This window comes from Aulonocara sp. 'chitande type north' Nkhata Bay, linkage group LG6 (assembly GCF_057382095.1).
Source record: "Aulonocara sp. 'chitande type north' Nkhata Bay isolate Kocher_YH1m ecotype deep benthic linkage group LG6, A_spYH_male_GT1.1, whole genome shotgun sequence".
Taxonomy (NCBI): domain Eukaryota; kingdom Metazoa; phylum Chordata; class Actinopteri; order Cichliformes; family Cichlidae; genus Aulonocara; species Aulonocara sp. 'chitande type north' Nkhata Bay.
The window spans coordinates 8373872-8395294 of NC_141349.1; the positions used below are offsets into that span (position 1 = coordinate 8373872).

Here is a 21423-nt window from a genome sequence, read left to right on the forward strand (position 1 = left end):
ATTTATGTCTTATATTTGTCATGGTCCTGGGTCATTTTGGCCCAGCGTTTTGTGTTTCCTTGAAGTTCATTTTTGTGCTTTGTGTTTATTCTGATTTTGTATTGGTTTAGGGTTGAACCTGTAGTTTGGTGTGTGTATTCAGCCCTACCTGTGTCTGTCCTTGGTGCTCTGTTCATGTCCCCGTGTTGTGTTGTAAATCAGTCTGTGTGTTCCTGCTTTACTTTGAAGGCTCATGTTCTGGATTTCCTATTCTATTTTGAAGGTCTGTGTCTGTTGTCATTGTGTTCAGCTTGTGTCCTCCGGTCCTCATGTGTATTAGGTTCAGCTGTTCTTCCCTCCTGTGTGTGATTACCTGATTACCTTGTGTGTGTATATTTAGTGGGTGTCGGTCTGTGTTCATTGTCGGCTTGTCTGCGTTCTATGGTGTTCCTGTCTCTGCGTCTCTCTGCCCCGCACCCCTTTTGTATGGTCTCAGGTTTGTCATTTAGTTCTCCCAGTTTAGGTTTCTTCAGTTGTTTTGTCATGCCTCACTGCCTGTTTCTGCCATTGTCACTTTGTAAATAAACATCACTCGTATCATCAGTCACTGCTGCATTTTGGGTCCTCCCTTTCCTCCACACCACACGGCTCACTCCGCCAGCCGTGACAGTACGAGCCGACCAAACATGGACCCAGCAGCTTTGTCTGGAGAGAGCGACCTCGCACGCATCCGACGCCTGATGGACTGGGTAACCCACACCACCAACGCAAGGGCACAAGTGGTGGGGTTAAAAGCCATCGAAGCAATCCTGGAAGAAAATCCCTACCTCTGCCAGCTTAAGGGAGTTTCAGGCTTAATTTGCAACCTGCATAAAGCCCGGGGGGTGGTGCGAGCTCGGGAATCCACAGACTTTGTCCAGCAGCAGCGGATTACGGCCACCCCGGAACAGCCACGTCAGCTTCTCCCGCCGGAGGTTTTGCCCGGCCCGCCGGAGGTTTTGCCCGGCCCGCCGGAGGTTTTGCCCGGCCCGCCGGAGGTTTTGCCCGGCCCGCCGGAGGTTTTGCCCGGCCCGCCGGAGGTTTTGCCCGGCCCGCCGGAGGTTTTGCCCGGGAGGAAGCGACGATCGCGCCGTCGGCGCGTCACCCCACAGCCAGATATTGGAACTTCAGAACTGCCGGCCGTGGTGAGTGAGAAGGACCCTTTTTCTGTCTTGGACTGTGGAACAGTTTATCCAGGGACTTTGTTTGGTGCAGCAGACGACAAGGAGAACTGTGTGTTGCTTGCTCATTCTCCTGCTGAGCTGTCTTTACCTCGTTTAGCTGCACAGCCACAAGCAACTCGGACTCCGGTATCTCCGCTAGCCCAGTCATTCATGCCGTCTCCGTCTTCACAGACTCCCTCTGTACGGGAGGCTGCGCTTGTGCCTCCCATTTTTGACTCTTTTTCTAGTACGTATTATTTGCAGAGAGACAAACACGTTAAAAATGCAATCGTTCCTCAACAGCTGGCTAGTTTAGAGACTGCTACTTGCTCCAGGGCCTCACCAGAGGTTAAGTTACAGCCCTCAGCTGACTCTGGACCCCTGGAGGCTAAGAACCCAGCTGAGAACTGCACCCGGCTGTCGCTGCCTGAGCAGGGTCGGTGCTCCGCGCAGCTGCAGTCTGTTCTGTCCCTGCCAGAGGCCCGTGCGCCTGCTGGTTCTGTTCTGTCCCTGCCAGAGGCCCGTGCGCCTGCTGGTTCTGTTGCGTCCCTGCCAGAGGCCCGTGTGCCTGCCCGTGTGCCTGCTGGTTCTGTTGCGTTCCTGCCAGAGGCCCGTGTGCCTGCTGGTTCTGTTGCGTTCCTGCCAGAGGCCCGTGTGCCTGCTGGTTCTGTTCTGTGTGTGCCAGGGGCTCCAGTGCCCACTGGGTCTGAGACTGTTTTTGCTGGGGGGCCCGAGGAGCCCGTCCAGCCTTCTGCCTCGTCAGCTGGGGGGCCCGAGGAGCCCGTCCAGCCATCAGCTGCAGTCTCATCACCAGCTGCAGTCTCATCACCCTCGCCTGCTGCGGCCTCAGAGTCTTCGGCCTCGCCTGGTCCGGTTTCAGCATCTGCTTTGGCTTCATCCTCGCCTGGTCCGGTTTCAGCATTTGCTTTGGCTTCATCCGGTCCAGCCTCTGCATCCTCATCATCTTCATCCGGTCCAGCCTCTGCATCCTCATCATCTTCATCCGGTCCAGCCTCTGCATCCTCATCATCTTCATCCGGTCCAGCCTCTGCATCCTCATCATCTTCATCCGGTCCAGCCTCTGCATCCTCATCATCCTCGCCTGGTCCGGCCTCCGTGTCGTCATCCTCGCCTGGTCCGGCCTCCGTGTCGTCATCCTCGCCTGGTCCGGCCTCCGTGTCGTCATCCTCGCCTGGTCCGGCCTCCGTGTCGTCATCCACGCCTGGTCCGGCCTCCGTGTCGTCTGATCCTGCGGTTGCCACACCGCCGTCGGAGCCAGCTCGACCCGTTCTGCCTCGCCTCTGCCGGCCGTTTTCCGGGCCTCTAAGATGGCATCACGGCCTTCAGGGGCGGCCTCCGGAAAGAGTTTGTCGCCGCCGCTGGCATCGCGGCCGTCCTCCGGACCTGCTCGGTGGCCACCACTACCTTCCAAGTGGTCGGCCTCCAGAACTGTTTGCCCGTTGCCGTGTGCACGGTCGGTCCCCAGAACTGTTTGCCCGTCGTTGCTGTGTGCACGGTCGGCCCCCTGAACTGCCTCCACTCCGCCACCGCTGCCTTCCGCTCGGTCGGCTTTTGGATCTGTGTCAGCCTCCGGGCCGGCCTCCTGAACTGTGTTTTGTCCTTGTGCTCCGGCATGTGTGTTTGTTTTGGACAGGTCACTTGGTTCGCTGGGGCTTGTTTTTGTTCGGTGTTGGTCCCTCCGTCCTGGGCCCCCGCCGCCCGCCCTGGGTTGGTCATCTGTTTTTGTTTTGGGCTGTCTGGAGTCAGCCCTTGGAGGGGGGGTACTGTCATGGTCCTGGGTCATTTTGGCCCAGCGTTTTGTGTTTCCTTGAAGTTCATTTTTGTGCTTTGTTTATTCTGATTTTGTATTGGTTTAGGGTTGAACCTGTAGTTTGGTGTGTGTATTCAGCCCTACCTGTGTCTGTCCTTGGTGCTCTGTTCATGTCCCCGTGTTGTGTTGTAAATCAGTCTGTGTGTTCCTGCTTTACTTTGAAGGCTCATGTTCTGGATTTCCTATTCTATTTTGAAGGTCTGTGTCTGTTGTCATTGTGTTCAGCTTGTGTCCTCCGGTCCTCATGTGTATTAGGTTCAGCTGTTCTTCCCTCCTGTGTGTGATTACCTGATTACCTTGTGTGTGTATATTTAGTGGGTGTCGGTCTGTGTTCATTGTCGGCTCGTCTGCGTTCTATGGTGTTCCTGTCTCTGCGTCTCTCTGCCCCGCACCCCTTTTGTATGGTCTCAGGTTTGTCATTTAGTTCTCCCAGTTTAGGTTTCTTCAGTTGTTTTGTCATGCCTCACTGCCTGTTTCTGCCATTGTCACTTTGTAAATAAACATCACTCGTATCATCAGTCACTGCTGCATTTTGGGTCCTCCCTTTCCTCCACACCACACGGCTCACTCCGCCAGCCGTGACAATATTGCTGGTAAGTAACTTTCTTGAACTGAGGTCTGTTTATTGCAAATATTTTTGATCTGCTTTTTTTTGTCTTATAATGTTTATGTGTGTATTTTTGTCTTGTAGTGTTTGTGTGTGTGTGTATTCATGTCTTGTAGTGTTTGTGTGTGTGTGTGTGTGTGTGTATTTATGTCTTGTAGTGTTTGTGTGTGTGTGTGTGTGTGTGTGTGTGTGTAGTCATGTCCTGTGTGTGTGTGTGTGTGTGTGTGTGTAGTCATGTCCTGTGTGTGTGTGTGTGTAGTCATGTCCTGTGTGTGTGTGTGTGTGTAGTCATGTCCTGTGTGTGTGTGGTCATGTCCTGTGTGTGTGTGGTCATGTCCTGTAGTGTGTGTGTGTGTGTGTAGTCATGTCCTGTGTGTGTGTGGTCATGTCCTGTAGTGTGTGTGTGTGTGTGTAGTCATGTCCTGTGTGTGTGTGGTCATGTCCTGTAGTGTGTGTGTGTGTGTGTAGTCATGTCCTGTGTGTGTGTGGTCATGTCCTGTAGTGTGTGTGTGTGTGTGTGTGTGTGTGTGTGTGTGTGTAGTCATGTCTTGTAGTGTGTGTGTGTGTGTGTGTGTGTGTGTGTAGTCATGTCTTGTAGTGTGTGTGTGTGTGTGTGTAGTCATGTCTTGTAGTGTGTGTGTGTGTGTGTGTGTGTAGTCATGTCTTGTAGTGTGTGTGTGTGTGTGTGTGTGTGTAGTCATGTCTTGTAGTGTGTGTGTGTGTGTGTGTGTGTGTAGTCATGTCTTGTAGTGTGTGTGTGTGTGTGTGTAGTCATGTCTTGTAGTGTGTGTGTGTAGTCATGTCTTGTAGTGTGTGTGTGTGTGTGTGTGTGTGTGTGTGTGTGTAGTCATGTCTTGTAGTGTGTGTGTAGTCATGTCTTGTAGTGTGTGTGTAGTCATGTCTTGTAGTGTGTGTGTGTGTGTAGTCATGTCTTGTAGTGTGTGTGTGTGTGTAGTCATGTCTTGTAGTGTGTGTGTGTGTGTAGTCATGTCTTGTAGTGTGTGTGTGTGTGTAGTCATGTCTTGTAGTGTGTGTGTGTGTGTAGTCATGTCTTGTAGTGTGTGTGTGTAGTCATGTCTTGTAGTGTGTGTGTGTAGTCATGTCTTGTAGTGTGTGTGTGTGTAGTCATGTCTTGTAGTGTGTGTGTGTGTAGTCATGTCTTGTAGTGTGTGTGTGTGTAGTCATGTCTTGTAGTGTGTGTGTGTGTAGTCATGTCTTGTAGTGTGTGTGTGTGTAGTCATGTCTTGTAGTGTGTGTGTGTAGTCATGTCTTGTAGTGTGTGTGTGTAGTCATGTCTTGTAGTGTGTGTGTGTAGTCATGTCTTGTAGTGTGTGTGTGTAGTCATGTCTTGTAGTGTGTGTGTGTGTGTGTGTGTAGTCATGTCTTGTAGTGTGTGTGTGTGTGTGTGTGTAGTCATGTCTTGTAGTGTGTGTGTGTGTGTGTGTGTAGTCATGTCTTGTAGTGTGTGTGTGTGTGTGTGTGTAGTCATGTCTTGTAGTGTGTGTGTAGTCATGTCTTGTAGTGTGTGTGTGTGTGTAGTCATGTCTTGTAGTGTGTGTGTGTGTGTAGTCATGTCTTGTAGTGTGTGTGTGTGTGTAGTCATGTCTTGTAGTGTGTGTGTGTGTGTGTAGTCATGTCTTGTAGTGTGTGTGTGTGTGTAGTCATGTCTTGTAGTGTGTGTGTGTGTGTAGTCATGTCTTGTAGTGTGTGTGTGTGTGTAGTCATGTCTTGTAGTGTGTGTGTGTGTGTAGTCATGTCTTGTAGTGTGTGTGTGTGTGTGTGTGTGTGGTCGTGTCTTGTAGTGTGTGTGTAGTCATGTCTTGTAGTGTGTGTGTGTGTGTGTGTGTGTGGTCGTGTCTTGTAGTGTGTGTGTAGTCATGCTGGTAAGTAACTTTCTTGCACTTTATTTTGTTGTGGAAAATTTAACAATAACCTACAACACACCCAGTGAGCTTGATTTGAAGTGAGTTTAATAAACACATTGCAATGTGGAGAGAGCATCCCAGTGAAACACTAGGACCTTCTCTGAATTGTGGCCACCGCCCTTACATCTTATATACAGACAAAGAACATTCCACAAACTCACATGTTGGCCCCTCTCACAGGGGGGCTATACTTTGTCCCTCACAGAGAGAATTATGACCTTGTTTTCTGCTTGGCCGTTATGTAAGGATTTACATCCCTGATAAGCAGAAGGAGTCCCACTATCTGTTTAACATTTCCCATTACAATGGCCTCACTGTGTTAACATTCCACATGCATGTAAACTAGTGACAGGAGTGAGAAAGTGATATTACTATAACTAATGTGATATGATTCAATATGTGATTAATACATGAGAAAAGAAATCTGCCACCACAATTTCAAATATTTGTTCAATCTGCAAAGGTGGTCTCTTGTTTTTACATAAGGTGGCTAAGGGATCAGAGGTAAGGTAAAAACACATAACAGATGAAAAGTAAATTGAAGAACTCTGTGATCTGTGAATTCATGCTTTTCTCTTTGTCTTTTTGTCTTCAGGTGCTTTACACTTGTCCTCTCCCAGCATTCAGCACTTCAGACACTCAACGTCCAAGACGGAGCTAACACAGAGAGATACTCCACCCAGAAGACAGCCTTACCCCAACCCGATGAGAAGGATGGATGACCAAATGACAAACTGGAGAGTGGTGCTGTGTTCCAGCTATGTAAGTTATCACCTCACATTGGCTACAAACTGTCTTGAAGACTAAATCCTTCCAATAGCTGGTGTATATCATCGTCCTACAGTACTGTAGGTTTAAGTTTATTTATAGTTATTGTGTGTATATGTTGAGTTTAAAATTGCATTTTAACAACATACTGCAGCTGCCAACAATGAAAATGCTGTATTGTGTTAAAATGATGTCTTTCGCGTGTTATTGCTTTGCAGAGCAGCTGAGAGTGGACAGAGCTGCACAGAGGACCAAAGATCCACTCTGAGCACTTCATACCTGACTGGCTACAGCACCACCCCTCCTCACCCAGGGTGCTGACCCCGTCTGCACAGAGGGAGTTGTGAACATGCACTTCTGTGTCGGTTGGTTTAGGATCCTCCTCACACTCACACTGATGAAGACTGTCACTGGAAGATGTCTCCATTGCATCAGCAGGAAGCATTTGTATTAGAGATGGACCGATCCGATATTACGTATCGGTATCGGTCCGATACTGACCTAAATTACTGGATCGGATATCGGAGAAAAATAAAAAATGTAATCCGACCCATTAAATATCACAAAAGCACCTCACAAAACTTGCAACACGCCGTAACTCACCTCAGAACGTTAGCACGTCGTAGCAGTATGCATCACGTGATAGAGCAGTTGTGGCATGCGGGACCTGTTGGTGGTCTGGATAGCATTTGGAGCTTCGCTAGCAACCCGGCATTTCATCTCTGACAAAGTTATCCCGAGAGAAGTAAAGCAAGTGTGTAAGTCCATCTCTGAATGTTTGTAAAGCATTCCTGCGTTAAGCTTAACAAGCGACTGCCTCTTCTTGCTGCTATTTCAATCATGAAACTGCTTAATGATCAGCTGATCGGCTTTTCTGTCGCGAGTCCGTCTCTCTTGTTTGTTTTTGGCCCAGTTTGCACCAGAAAGAGGAAACCAGCGGCTGAAGAACAGCAGCACGTTTAAGCTTGATAAGCTGTTGTTAGAATTTATTTATTATTACTTTCTACACCAGGATCTTTTTCTACGTAGCTGACGCTGGTAACTGTGCAGGGGCGGATCTAGCAAAGTTTAGCCAGGGGGGCCGATAGGGCATGAACAGGGAAAAGGGGGCACAAAGACATACTTTTCTTTCTTATTCTCATTTAAAATGTCTAGCTTTTAATAAATAATTATCTGAATCTTACACCCAAAGTTTTAATTTGATGTAAAAGGAATAGAAGTCAATTACTGTACATAGTGACTATTAAGTCTAATATATATACCCTAGTAAGCTATAGTACTTTTTACTTTGGGAAGGTACCATCTGTGCAGTCTGCAATTTTGTTGAAGAAAGATGTTGAATCTATTTAATATTTCTTGAAAAATAATTTCACACTGCATCAACTTAAGGTTGATTACGTCGATTAAGCATCATGAGGTGGAGCGTGAGGGGTGGTTCCCTATTTTTTATTCATTTATTTTTGTTGTTGCTGGGAGTTGGAACCCTATTAGTTAGGTTGCTTAATATTTACGCTAAGTACTCTTTAAAATACCAGAATAGGGAGGATGGTGTAGGTTTAAGTTGATTAGATTGATCAGTATTGCTCAACTATGAAATATTTTTTTTTGCATACAGGTATAACAGAATAGCTTTAGTGTAGTTGTTGTTTTAAACTTGAGTATGAACTTATACAAAATGCAGCAAGATATTTAAAAAAAAAAAAGTTTTGTTGATTAAAAAACACTATATCGGATTCATATCGGTATCGGCAGATATCCAAATTTATGATATCGGTATCGGACATAAAAAAGTGGTATCGTGCCATCTCTAATTTGTATAATATTACAGTTTGTGATGTTTTATACATGTTTTTATTGCTTCACTTCAAAGTAGGAGATATAAAATAAACCAGTTTTCATAATATTTTCTGTGTATTTAGTTGTTTTCTTAATAAGTTATTTAATGGGACATTTTTAGCTAATAACCAGACCTTCTGATACAGATGATATGCGAGTGCTGAAATCTGATAGTGTTTGTAATGTTCCTTTGTTCTCAGGAATGTGGCTTGGGTGGACTTGCATACACACTGAAAATGGTTTCAAGTTTTATTGTCATGTACAGATAAACAGTGTAGCCACATTTACCCATAATGAAATTCTTTGGCTCGTGCTCCTCTGCTTTACATGAGCATATAGAAAGTGTTAAATTAAGAAGAAATTAACAGGAAATATCATTAATGATAAAGAGAAAAAAGAGAGAAAAATAGTATAAAATATTTAGAGTATTTCAGACAAGTTGGTATTTACAGTTTGTGCAGATCTTGTGCAACGAGCATTTAAGTGGCATTAGTTGAAGTGACAGTGTGTAGAGTCCTGTAATTGTAGTGAGTGTGTAATGGTGTGTATAGAATGTCAGCAGTTCAAAAGCCTGATGGCTTGTGGGTAAAAGCTGTCTCTATGTCTGGTAGTGCGGGTCTGAATGCTCCTGAACTTCCTGCCAGACAGCAGGAATGTGAAAAGTCCGTGGCTGGGGTGGCTAGGATCAGAGAGGATCCGCTGTGTCTTCTTCATGCAGCGCAGTCTGTAGAGATCCTGCATGGCTGGCAGTTCAGTCCTGGTGATGCGCTGTGCTGATCTCACCACCCTCTGCAGAGCTTTGCGGTCCAGAGCATTACAGCTGCCGTACCAGGTGGTGATGCAGCCAGTCAGAATACTCTAAGGTGCTATTGAAGGTGAAGGTGGTATTGTACAGAGAGAACAAAGAGCTCACCTGAAAGTGCACAGATTATTGGCAGTAAGAAGGAGTAACTATAAATTACCATAAATTAACAGACTTGACCTGTTTCTTCTCACTGACTATGAACTTTCTTGAAGATCAAATCCATCCGTTGGTATGAATCATCATCCTGTGCCAGCAGCACTGTAGATTTAAGTTTATTTGTAGTTATGTGAATGTAAATATGTTGGGTTTAAAAGGGCATTTTAACAACATACTACAGCTACCAACAATGGAAATGCTGTTTTTGTATTAAAATGGCGACTTTCTTGTGTTATTGCTTTGCAGGGCAGTGTCTTTAGCAATCCTGGAACAGCTGAGAGTGGACAGAGCTGCACAGAGGACCAAAGATCCACTCTCAGCACTTGATATCTGACCAGCCCCTGCACCACCCTGCTTCAGCTAACTTCTCATCTTTTTAAGATTAGGCTTAAAACTTTCCTTTTTGCTAAAGCATATAGTTAGGGCTTGTTACGGTCGCTGACCTCTAGTGGCTCTCCCTCTGTGGAAGAGTTTTTTTTTCTCCTTTTTCTTGTGTTGCAGGTCTGCCTCATGAGCCACAGCTGAGGTGTGTTCCAGCTCGTCAGCCACGGCATATAGTCTGCCATCCTAAACTGCCACACCGCTGCCACTTCCCCCATTTTTGCCAGAGCTGTGAGCTATAGTGTTTTGGGCAGCAGGCCTGAGTGAGTGAGTGAGTGTGAGCAAGAGAGAGAGAGAGACACCTTAAACTCCGTGAAACTTTGGTTTTCTTTCTTTTATTGTAAGCAAAGGTGTGCCCTTACTGTGTTAATTAGTTCATCGTTGTGGAAGCAGGTAGGGGTTCTCTGCCATTTTTGTTTCAACTGTTTTCTCCTGTTTTGGTTAGACAGGGAGCTCAGCCATTGTATTTTGTTTTGGTTAGAGAGTACTTGGTTTGATTTTTAGCTAAAGGGGGTGTTTTGTTTGTTGTTTTGGCCTTGGAGACCCTGAAGAAGAGAGCTTCCCTGTGTTTATTTTTACTGTAGTAGTTTCGGGCAATAAATCATGTTTAATGACATCTATTCTCCAGTAGTTCATGTTTTCTCTTTCACTTTGTGTTACCCCTCACTCCAGTCAACACTTCGTTTTTAAGTGGGGCGTAACAGGGCTGGACCAGGTGATGCTGAAGCCACCCTTAGTTATGCTGCAATAGACGTAGGCTGCCGGGGATTCCCATGATGCATTGAGTTTTTCCTTTCCAGTCACCAGTTTCTCACTCACTATGTGTTAATAAACCTCTCTGCATTGAATCATATCTGTTATTAATCTCTGTCTCTCTTCCACAGCATGTCTTTATCCTGTCTTCCTTCTCTCACCCCAACCGGTTGCAGCAGATGGCCCCGCCCCTCCCTGAGCCTGGTTCTGCTGGAGTTTTCTTCTTGTTCAAAGGGAGTTTTTCCTTCCCACTGTCGCCAAAGTGCTTGCTCATAGGGGGTCATATGATTGTTGAGTCTTTCTCGGTATCTATTATTGTATGATCTACTGTACAATACAAAGCGCCTTGAGGTGACTGCTGTTGTGATTTGGAGCTATATAAATAAAATTGAATTGAATTCTCAATATGTGAAAATTTGGTTTCAAGTAAAGGTCAAGCCATTTTATTAGGGAAGAAAATCATAAAATATAGAGTTTATTGCACATCAACAAGGGAAAAAAATACAAGAAACATCTGAAATAAATCATTTTAACAAGTACTATCAATCCTTTCACTATTAAGAAAAACTCACTGCATGTTTAGACCTTGATCGGTCAGTTTTTTTGTGAGCTGAGTGAAAGGAATAAACTCATTTGGTAAGACAACATATATAATAGAAGTAACATAAACAATAACAGTAACAGAAGCACAGCGGGTAGACAAACATACATAAGGATGCTCATTTTACAGACTTCATGATACAGGCCTACAGCTTGTGGAATAGTGCACTCCATGTTAAAAAAAATGTAAATATTTTCTAATAGCTCTGTGAATGATATATATACACATTTATTTATCTGTACATGTGAGGTTGTGTTGCATTCTGAGGTTCTTCCATAGTTTGGTTTGAAGGCCCTACACAGTGTCTGGTCAGGTGATCATAATCCTCTGCAAAAGTGCCTTTTAAAAAGAAAACAACCCTCTAAGTCAGGGGTGGGGAACTCCAGGCCTCAAGGGCCAGTGTCCTGTAGGTTTTAGATCTCACCCTGGGTCCACAAACCTGAATCAAATGATTATCATTAACAGGCCTCTGGAGAACTTCAAGACATGTTGAGGACATAATTTAGCCATTTAAATCAGCTGTTGGATCAAGAACACATCTAAAACCTACAGGACACCACCCATTGAAGCCTGGAGTTCCCCCACCCCTGCCAAGTCAAGAAAGGCAGTGGCTATAGTATGGTGTCCATTCAGATGGAAGACATGATCTTCTTTATGTCACCCCACAGTTTTAAAATCACAAAGTATTTTTTTTCACGGAATGGCTCTCTTCCACAGTTTTTTCTTTTTGTTCCGTCATCCTCCCCTCACCCCGAACCAACTCAAGGGTTTGCATGATGGATATTTCTTCCTGTTAAAAGGGAGTTTTTCCTTCTCACTGTCACCATTTGATTGTTGGGTTTTCTCTGTATTAACGTGGGGTGTTAACTTACAGTACAAAGTACCTTGAGCCGAATGTTGTTGTGATTTGGCGCTACATCAATAAAAATGAATGAGATCGGCATGTATGTGATTTGATAGAATCTGAGTTGCTTAGATAAAAGTTATAATCATAGACTTAGAAGCAATCAAAGTGCTGCAATGATAGCAAGTGTTGTTCTGTGCAAATGTTTGAGGCACTTGGATCTTTTGATTGTTTTCCATCGCACTGTACCACAAGGAAAGGCTCATGATTAGTCCCAGTTTTCCTCTGGAGCACATCACTGACCCTAAATATTTGACAAAAGTCATAAAGAGCTGTCTCCAGCAGCAAGATAAACAGCCAGTATGGTTTCCACAGAGTCTTAATGTCAACATAACAGAATCATTCAAGGATGATAAGACAGAACTCAGGCTAAACAAACAAGAAGTGGGACAACCTGCCCGTTGAGTACCTTAAGAAATTGTACGTCCATATTTATTGTGCTACAACTTTTCCCAACAGAATTCTGTAAGCATTTTTTTAACATATTAAACTATTCCTTCATTTAATTTAAGATTAATGCAAAACAACGTTTAATTTATCTGAAGCTGAGGTCACTTCTGCAGGTTTAAATGAAAAAATGCCCAGAGGTTTCCCATGTCACATTAGTATAACTGATAATGGAAAAAAATAACCTTTGACTCCTATAAATGTACAACCCTATGAAAATAACATCAAACACAAAGGGAGGAGAAACCAATGAATATTTCTCTGTTGCTGATTTAGAATCTGTGGGAAACACTGTCGCACATGTTTCCAGTCAAATGATTTCTACAAACACGCTGAAGTGTATGGTTCTTCTTTTTATACTCCATTGCTCAGTAAATCTGTGAATATGGCTTTTTCCCAGTAAACATCTGTCACAGAGGCAAAAACACAAAAAATGTTCAAAAAGATTACAAAATATGAGCATATTTATAATTGTATGTTAACTCATAGTAACTCATCCATGTCTTACTGGAACACAAATACCACCTGATATTACAACAAGGTCAGCACACTGTAAAAGTTATTTTAACCCCATATTTAAATTAAATTTTAAAAAAGTAAACATTCCTGTTAAAACTAATAAATTTTTGTAATTAAAAGTAAAAAGAAAATGTAAAAAAAAATAGTCCTTTTAAATTTGATGCCAGCAACACAAAGTCAAGACTGAGGAATATTTATCACGGTTTTCCAGACCTGTTGCTCTATAATCAAATATTCTCTCATGTTCAACAGTGCTCATGTGGTCTGGCAGTGTCTTATTTAAAGGTAGAGTGTGTAAAATCTCACCACCAGATGTCAGTAAATTGCAGTCAACTGAGCTCTGATTACTTATCATCTCAATTCAAGTGTAATAATTCCAGCTACGGTGCCTGCTGGTGGACAAACACTTTTCACTTAGCAATAAATCGGGAATTAAACAATGAATATGTGTTTTGCAGTTTTGCAGTACTTTTTTTGACACACGAATCACCTCTGACCACAGCCGTTCGACATTTAGCTATCAATATGCTGTTTGCTCTGGTAGATGCTGTAAAATTTAGTGAAAGGACTACGATTCGAGCCGATAAGTCAGTGAAGCGAACCTCAGTGAGCTGCTGATAAGCACCGCTGTTTTTACCGTTGTTAGCTGCTGTTAGCTGGCATTATGTTGGACTTTGACACCTAGCAAGTAAACTCTGATACAATGGGATACTCTGAAACAAAGTGTTTATCACAGGGAAAGTGACAAACACTTTCCTAACATTAGCTGGCCTAATGTTAACTTGTAAATGGCAGTTGTTGTTTAGCTGGCTTGTTGGTAACAATAAGTAATTGTGACAATATCGTAAATTAGCATGATTATGCACATTAGAAGTTCTAATTTAGAACCCTAACTTCAGTTCAGGAGATGAGGTTAAGGTAAGAAGGAACAGGATAAGCTAGAAATGAGTGAGGAGAGGTAAAGAAAAAGACAAAATGATAAAAATGTACATGTTCAAATGTTAAATAGTCAGATATAGTTTGAAGGAACTGTAAAATACAAAGTTGTAAGGTGTATTATGTATTTGGCCGGTCTATAGTCATGTACATGAAACACAATTAGGTGGAACGGTGATGTCCAACTCAGCTACTGTACTGTAGATGGTGGGCAACATGGTGCCTTCCACAAACCCACGCATCCTCCTATGTATTTTTAATGGATTCATTTAAAGTTTATAAGAATGCATCAATTTGTTGGGTGGCATAATTACTGACTGATCTATGTATATTTTTGAGTACACTATTTTTCTAATAAATAACATTAAAAACCCACTTACTGTACCTTTAAATAAGCACAGACCTCCCTGAAAATACTGGCTTTGAAAGCATGTGTTGCCCCCAAATTTGCATGTATCAGCCAACAATAATGGTGCTTTCACAGATGTGGAAATCACCCATGATAATGGCTTATTATGGACCAGAAATTCTTTCCCATTTCTGAGAAACTGTTTTCTTGTTTAAATATTTGCTCAAACAGTCTTTCACAATGTGATGAACCCCTGGTCTATGGCCTGTTACCAGTTAGTTAATTAGCTGTGGGAACCAAGTGATTTTCAGCACTACACAACTTTTGCAGTCTTTTAAAGCTAGCATAAAATCCAACTTGAGGGTATATTTTCAATTTGCTGAAAGCATCAGTTTATATATATGTATATGTGTATATTTATTAACCTGTGTGTATCTGGTTTAAATGATGACACATGGGCTTTTATGTAATAAAGTACACTGTAAAAAACATGCATGCTGTTAAAAAAATTATGCAATTCTGCCACTCAACCCGGCAGTTATCAAAGAGAATATTACAGTCAAAGAGAATTACACAGAAAAGTGCCATTTCCTCACCACTCACTCATATCGATTGGCAGAGCGAACAGCCCTTTCCTCCAGAAGATAAATGAGACGTCCTGGAAAAACATGGGGGCATAGTTAGCTTCCCTCATGAGGGCAGATGACAAGAGTTGAGTCCAGATCCAAACGGAAGGCGGGGTATAGCGGCTGAGAGAACGAATAATGGAAAGTGTGCAGGAGCACCATGGAGTCCGAGATGCTGTAAAAGGACAAAGCTCCTTTCTGGCGCTCCAGAAACACGCCGATCCTGGGGGAGGGCGGTGCAGCGACCGTGGTCTTGCGGTTATCGTGCCATGCAGCATATCCAGCATGACTACACCTCAGCCGCCAAGAGTGCTCGTTGCGCCCAAGCAGGCAGGGCTTCCCGCCACCTTTGCGCCCGATCCCACGGTAGGTGACGCCTATGTCAATCCACCCACCTCCTCTCCACTCAACCTCCCAGTAGCTGGCACCACCAAACTGGCCCTCCCTGCACAGGACTTGCGCCACTGAGTCAAAGCGCTGTGGATGAGGCTGGTAGGGCTGTGGCTCCTCGCCACAATGAGCACCCTGGGGCCCCTCCAGGAGAACCAAGGTAGGATGAGCTGTCTCGGGGTCAAAGGTCAGATGGCACGAAACTAGAGCAAGGAAACAGAAAGAAAAAAAAACTAACAGTTAAACACCAAAAAGGCTCTGAATGAAACAGTTGGATTGCAAATGACATTTAGCAATGTCATTTGCAATCCAGGATTTATGACTAAATCCTTAGTCATAAATCACTAAGGATTTATGACTGAAATGTTACAACTCGTCAGGTGGCCATAACACTACAGAACACTTTTCTGTTAAGCAGAGGAGTGGGTGTTTGAGGGTAACTGATGCATAAAACTTTAAATTCTGAAACGTGAAGACAATTTAAACGTTCTATAGAAGTCTGGAAGTAAAGGTGTCTCAGGTCTGACCTTTGTAAACAACTTCCTGATGAGCAATTCATTTCAGTTTCATCTTAAAAATTTTGGGCATTCTGTTTATTAGAAAGGGAGATATTTTCATTAGCTAACAACCTGTGATTGACAAGTCCCTAGCCAATGAGAACAGTTTCACTGTAAGATCCATTGCTTGCTGATCAAATGTGTTTTCAAAACTCCAAGATGGTCATGATGCCATACCAACCAGCTGCATTCTAATTCTCCCCACTCTCCATTTGATTTTCCTCCTCTTATAAAGTCAGAATAAAGTTGGCATCAGGAGAAAACTTGCTATTATCCTCCTAATTTAGCAGAGAACTGAACCAGCTGTTGTCTACTCTGTCAGGTTGTAGAGGTTTTCCCACTGACGTTTAAGCCTTGCAGTATTTCAGTTGACTTTTTGGCACAGTGGACACAAACGACACACAGACACTGACCAAATGAATTATTAAACCCTGACAAGGTGCTGGTAATGCTGTCATTGTGTCAGCAGGCTCAGTCGTGTTGGAACATGGTGCTGATCTTAATGATAGACCAGGAAGTCATAAATACAGTATGATGTCCATCCATCATTAATGAGCATCTAGACTGAGGTTTCAGATTTCCCAGCAGGATTCTTATTATCTGGTCAAGTAGGAGGACGCAGAACAAGCAAAGACTGAGGGAAAAGAGGTGACAAAGCAGAGAAAGATGGGTAATGACAATTAGGGTGCTTGCTCTCAATGGTTGTACCAGGGACTAAAAAAGGCACTAAAAAAGGAAAAAAGCATGCTTCTGAGTCACACTTAAGGGAAAAAAGATGATATACTTACACCTGAGGAAAGCTGCCCTCATCCTCTGATCAGGCGCCTGCAGAGACAGAGACGACAGCGGGAACGACACTGGTGCTGCTTGAACGAGACAAAAAAACAGAAAAGTGCCTGCTGAACAAAACTGTATCAATAAAACATTTTTTATCTTCTTTTGCTTAAGCTGTAGAGGGATGATGAGCAAAATGTTGAATGAATTTTGAATAGCACGTTGGGAACACCACAAAAGTTTTCAAGTTAACAAATGGAAACATTTCTTTGTATTTTAAACCAGCTTAAACAGAAATAGGAAACATGTTTACATGCAGTTTAGTAACTTAGAGGCAGCGTTTTCATGCTGTTGGCCCTTTATCATGATGGCTGACCGTCGCTGTCCAAGGTTCAGCAGTACCAAGAGTGGGTGGCTTGGTTGGAAGGTAGTTATTGAACACATAACTTAACCTTTACTGGCATTTATTAAATTTGTAACGTGTTAATAATGAACACACCATGATTAGGTTGACTCTGGGACTCGCATTTTTGATTTCTGAACAAACAGAATCAGACTGTAACCATGTTAGAGGTTCTGTAAGGCGGTACAATCTAAGAATTTAATGAAAATCGAATTAAGCGTTGCAGGACGGTCTGCACTGCTAAACTCTATACACTACCTTGTACTTATTTAAACTTATGTAATGTTGTGCACTTTAAAAGCCCCTTTAAAAGTACCTTTCTAGTTTTATTGATTCCAAAAGCACAACACATTCACACAGCACTTATTGTACCCTTCAAGCAGGGTTCAAACAGCGCAATCCAACCTATCACCATGCCACCTCGTAGCATGGTGGTGGAATGGTAAGTCATTAAAATCCCCACTGTGATACATTTTCTTTTGTTATGAATCTCATGCAGACCTTCTCTGTAATGCAGTGACACTGGAGATAAGACTTGTAATGTCGCTTTTCTTGAATCATGATCTGGTTACTTGTCGGTAACTTACTGTTGTTGTCATGAGAGTAAGCCTCTTATCACACGTCAGTTCACAGGTACCTGGGCTATAATTGTATTTCTCTGATGCACTGAGTAAAACAAGACAAGTCCCTTGATATTCAAGAGGAGGCAACAGAAATCTCCCAAACTGGGGAGCGCACACCAAAGCAGTGAATTTCAGTTCAGTATTATTCATATAGCACCAATTCACAGCAACAGTCTCCTCCCCACAGTATTACAGAGAGAACCCCCCAATTAAGGCGATCCCCTATGAGGAAACGCTTGGCAACAATGGGAAAGAAAAACTCACTTTTAACAGAAAGAGACGTCCAACAGAACCAGGATCCGGGAGAGGCAGGATCTCATGTCATTTGGATATATCATATTTATTATATTAAATTATAGTCATGTGAAAAGAAACATTTCATATGACACTATGCAGCCTGGTGAAAAACTAAGTGCATGCTTATTGTTTTTTATAGGGCTGGTGAGTAGCAGCCAGGCGCTGCTAATCAAATCACTTGATTTGCTGATCATCAGCAAATGTGAGCAGATTTTAAAGGCATAGTTAGCATGTTAAAAGTTTATGACAGCACAATTAGAAAAAGTACTGAACAAGACTTTTTATTTGAAAAGGTTTTTGAGAGAAAACCTCTTTTCTCTGAAAAACATGGCAGCACAGTAAAGCTGCATTTGAACAAACTACAAGACTTGTGGATAGATGAGACCACACAGTTTGGCCAAAATGCACAGCACCACATTTGGAGGAAAAAAGTCAGAGCATATGAGTACAAACACCCCACACTAACTGCCAGGCATGGGGGTGGAGGTGTGATGATTTGGGCTCATTTTGCAGCCACTGGACCCGAGCACCTCGCAGTCTCCACTTTATACCAAAGTAAACTGAAGTGATGTTCAGCAGCTTCAAAATAAAAGAATCAGGATGTTTTGATGGCCAAGTCGACCTGACTGAAATGCTGTGTAATGAACTGAAGCAACATTGTAAAGAAGAGTGAGCCAAAATTCCTCCAGAAAAATGTGAGAGACTGTTTTTGTACACGAAGTAAGTATTACTACATTACATTATATTACATTATCTTTTTGCCACTTACCCCTGGTTGCATGTTGCCCTGTAGACAGTTGCACTTGCTGAGGTTTGGAGTTCACCGCACTGTGAATTCGACCACCTCCCCAATACAACAGATATGAATGGTATGAATGATATTTGGTTTGAAATAATGTCACAACAAACAACATGCCACTCAGTCAAATTCACAAATTTGGAGAGTTTCCATTAAAAAAAAGAAAGAAAGAAAGAAAGAAAGAAAGAAAGAAAGAAAGAAAGAAAGAAAGATCCCCTCTGAGCACATACAGGGAGTGCAGAATTATTAGGCAAGTTGTATTTTTGAGGAATAATTTTATTATTGAACAACAACCATGTTCTCAATGAACCCAAAAAATTCATTAATATCAAAGCTGAATGTTTTTGGAAGTAGTTTTTAGTTTTAGCTATTTTAGGGGGATATCTGTGTGTGCAGGTGACTATTACTGTGCATAATTATTAGGCAACTTAACAAAAAAACAAATATATACCCATTTCAATTATTTATTTTTACCAGTGAAACCAATATAACATCTCCACATTCACAAATATACATTTCTGACATTCAAAAACAAAACAAAAACAAATCAGCGACCAATATAGCCACCTTTCTTTGCAAGGACACTCAAAAGCCTGCCATCCATGGATTCTGTCAGTGTTTTGATCTGTTCACCATCAACATTGCGTGCAGCAGCAACCACAGCCTCCCAGACACTGTTCAGAGAGGTGCACTGTTTTCCCTCCTTGTAAATCTCACATTTGATGATGGACCACAGGTTCTCAATGGGGTTCAGATCAGGTGAACAAGGAGGCCATGTCATTAGTTTTTCTTCTTTTATACCCTTTCTTGCCAGCCACGCTGTGGAGTACTTGGACGCGTGTGATGGAGCATTGTCCTGCATGAAAATCATGTTTTTCTTGAAGGATGCAGACTTCTTCCTGCACCACTGCTTGAAGAAGGTGTCTTCCAGAAACTGGCAGTAGGACTGGGAGTTGAGCTTGACTCCATCCTCAACCTGAAAAGGCCCCACAAGCTCATCTTTGATGATACCAGCCCAAGCCAGTACTCCACCTCCACCTTGCTGGCATCTGAGTCGGACTGGAGCTCTCTGCCCTTTACCAATCCAGTCACGGGCCCATCCATCTGACCCATCAAGACTCACTCTCATTTCATCAGTCCATAAAACCTTAGAAAAACCAGTCTTGAGATATTTCTTGGCCCAGTCTTGACGTTTCAGCTTGTGTGTCTTGTTCAGTGGTGGTCGTCTTTCAGCCTTTCTTACCTTGGCCATGTCTCTGAGTATTGCACACCTTGTGCTTTTGGGCACTCCAGTGATGTTGCAGCTCTGAAATATGGCCAAACTGGTGGCAAGTGGCATCTTGGCAGCTGCACGCTTGACTTTTCTCAGTTCATGGGCAGTTATTTTGCGCCTTGGTTTTTCCACACGCTTCTTGCGACCCTGTTGACTATTTTGAATGAAACGCTTGATTGTTCGATGATCACGCTTCAGAAGCTTTGCAATTTTCAGACTGCTGCATCCCTCTGCAAGATATCTCACTATTTTTGACTTTTCTGAGCCTGTCAAGTCCTTCTTTTGACCCATTTTGCCAAAGGAAAGGACAAAGGAGCTTGGAAAGAAAAGCGTCTGGACTTCTTTAAGTTGCTTGAAGACGTTTCACCTCTCATCCGAGAAGCTTCTTCAGTTCTAAGGTCAAATGGTGGAGAGTCCCAGATATAAACCCAGTGGGAGTGACCCCCCACAGAGGGACAAAAGGACCCCCTGATGATCCTCTAATCGCCTGAGCCAAGGTGTGAAACTGGGCGTGGGTCCCAATCAGCCAGAGTTTCGGGTGTGTTCATTGTGAAACCTGGCCCCACCTTATCATGTGAATTCCTGAGGTCAGATGGCCCAGGATGTGAGTGGGCGTTAAGGCGTCTGGGAAGGGATCTCAAAACTGGATTATAGATGGCAGAGAGTTGGTGTCGTAAACCCCCGCCTCTGTTCAAAGATGGTCGCTCACAGTGGACATAGATGGCTTCTTTCACTCCTCTTTCGAACCATCTGTCCTCTCTGTCCAAAATGTGAACATTGGCATCCTCGAAAGAGTGTCCTTTATCCTTAAGATGCAGATGGACTGCTGAGTCTTGTCCTGTGGAGGTGGCTCTTCTGTGTTGTGCCATGCGCTTGTGAAGTGGCTGTTTGGTCTCTCCAATGTAGAGGTCTGAGCATTCCTCGCTGCACTGTACAGCATACACCACATTGTTAAGTCTGTGTTTTGGCGTTTTGTCTTTCGGGTGAACCAGTTTCTGTCTGAGCGTGTTGCTGGGTCTGAAATACACTGGGATGTCATGCTTGGAGAAAACTCTCCTGAGTTTCTCTGATACACCGGCTACATAGGGGATGACAATGTTGTTGCGTCTGTCCTTCTTATCCTCCCTCGCTGTCCTAAGAAGGACAGACGCAACAACATTGTCATCCCCATTGTCAAGCTCCTTTGACTACGATGACCTGGATGACTGAGAACCTTCACAGACAAAGGAAAGGACGTTGCCTAATAATTATGCACACCTGATATAGGGTGTTGATGTCATTAGACCACACCCCTTCTCATTACAGAGATGCACATCACCTAATATGCTTAATTGGTAGTAGGCTTTCGAGCCTATACAGCTTGGAGTAAGACAACATGCATGAAGAGGATGATTGTTTTTTTTGTACTTTTTATATTTTACATTTATATTTATTATTGAAACTTGCACCAAGGGAGTGGCACTCCAATTTCGTTGTACTCTGTACAATGACAATAAAGGCTATTCTATTCTATTCTATTCTATTCTATTCTATGTGGACAAAATACTCATTTGCCAAATAATTCTGCACTCCCTGTAAAACCCCCACAAAAAAACAATTTAACCTCCTAGGACCTGGCGTCCACATATGTTGACTACCCATTTTGGGTTGTCTAGACCAAAATACCAAATTTTGCTGCAGAA

General features: G+C 43.3%; 2 protein-coding genes across 3 annotated transcripts in view; one reads left to right on the forward strand and one right to left on the reverse strand.

The window, feature by feature from the left end:
- Positions 1-10636, forward strand: LOC147327200 (uncharacterized). The gene is made up of 4 exons (XM_086294851.1): positions 1-953; positions 1038-3605; positions 6140-6306; positions 6531-10636. Exons 1-2 carry the CDS (start codon positions 666-668, stop codon positions 3294-3296), a joined length of 2547 nt encoding a protein of 848 aa, XP_086150977.1. The 5' UTR covers positions 1-665; the 3' UTR covers positions 3297-3605; positions 6140-6306; positions 6531-10636.
- The window catches only part of LOC147327201 (E3 ubiquitin/ISG15 ligase TRIM25-like), a 24418-nt gene continuing 13573 nt past the window's right edge, over positions 10579-21423 (reverse strand). The window contains exons 7-9 of one of the 2 annotated variants that reach the window (XM_086294849.1): positions 18439-18513; positions 16361-16438; positions 10579-15218 (exon numbers count right to left, since the gene is read on the reverse strand). In XM_086294849.1, coding sequence (XP_086150975.1) covers positions 14680-15218; positions 16361-16438; positions 18439-18513 — 692 coding nt within the window. In that variant the 3' untranslated portion in view covers positions 10579-14679. The remainder of the gene's footprint in view (positions 15219-16360; positions 16439-18438; positions 18514-21423) is intronic. The other variant, XM_086294850.1, reaches the window with a different exon arrangement.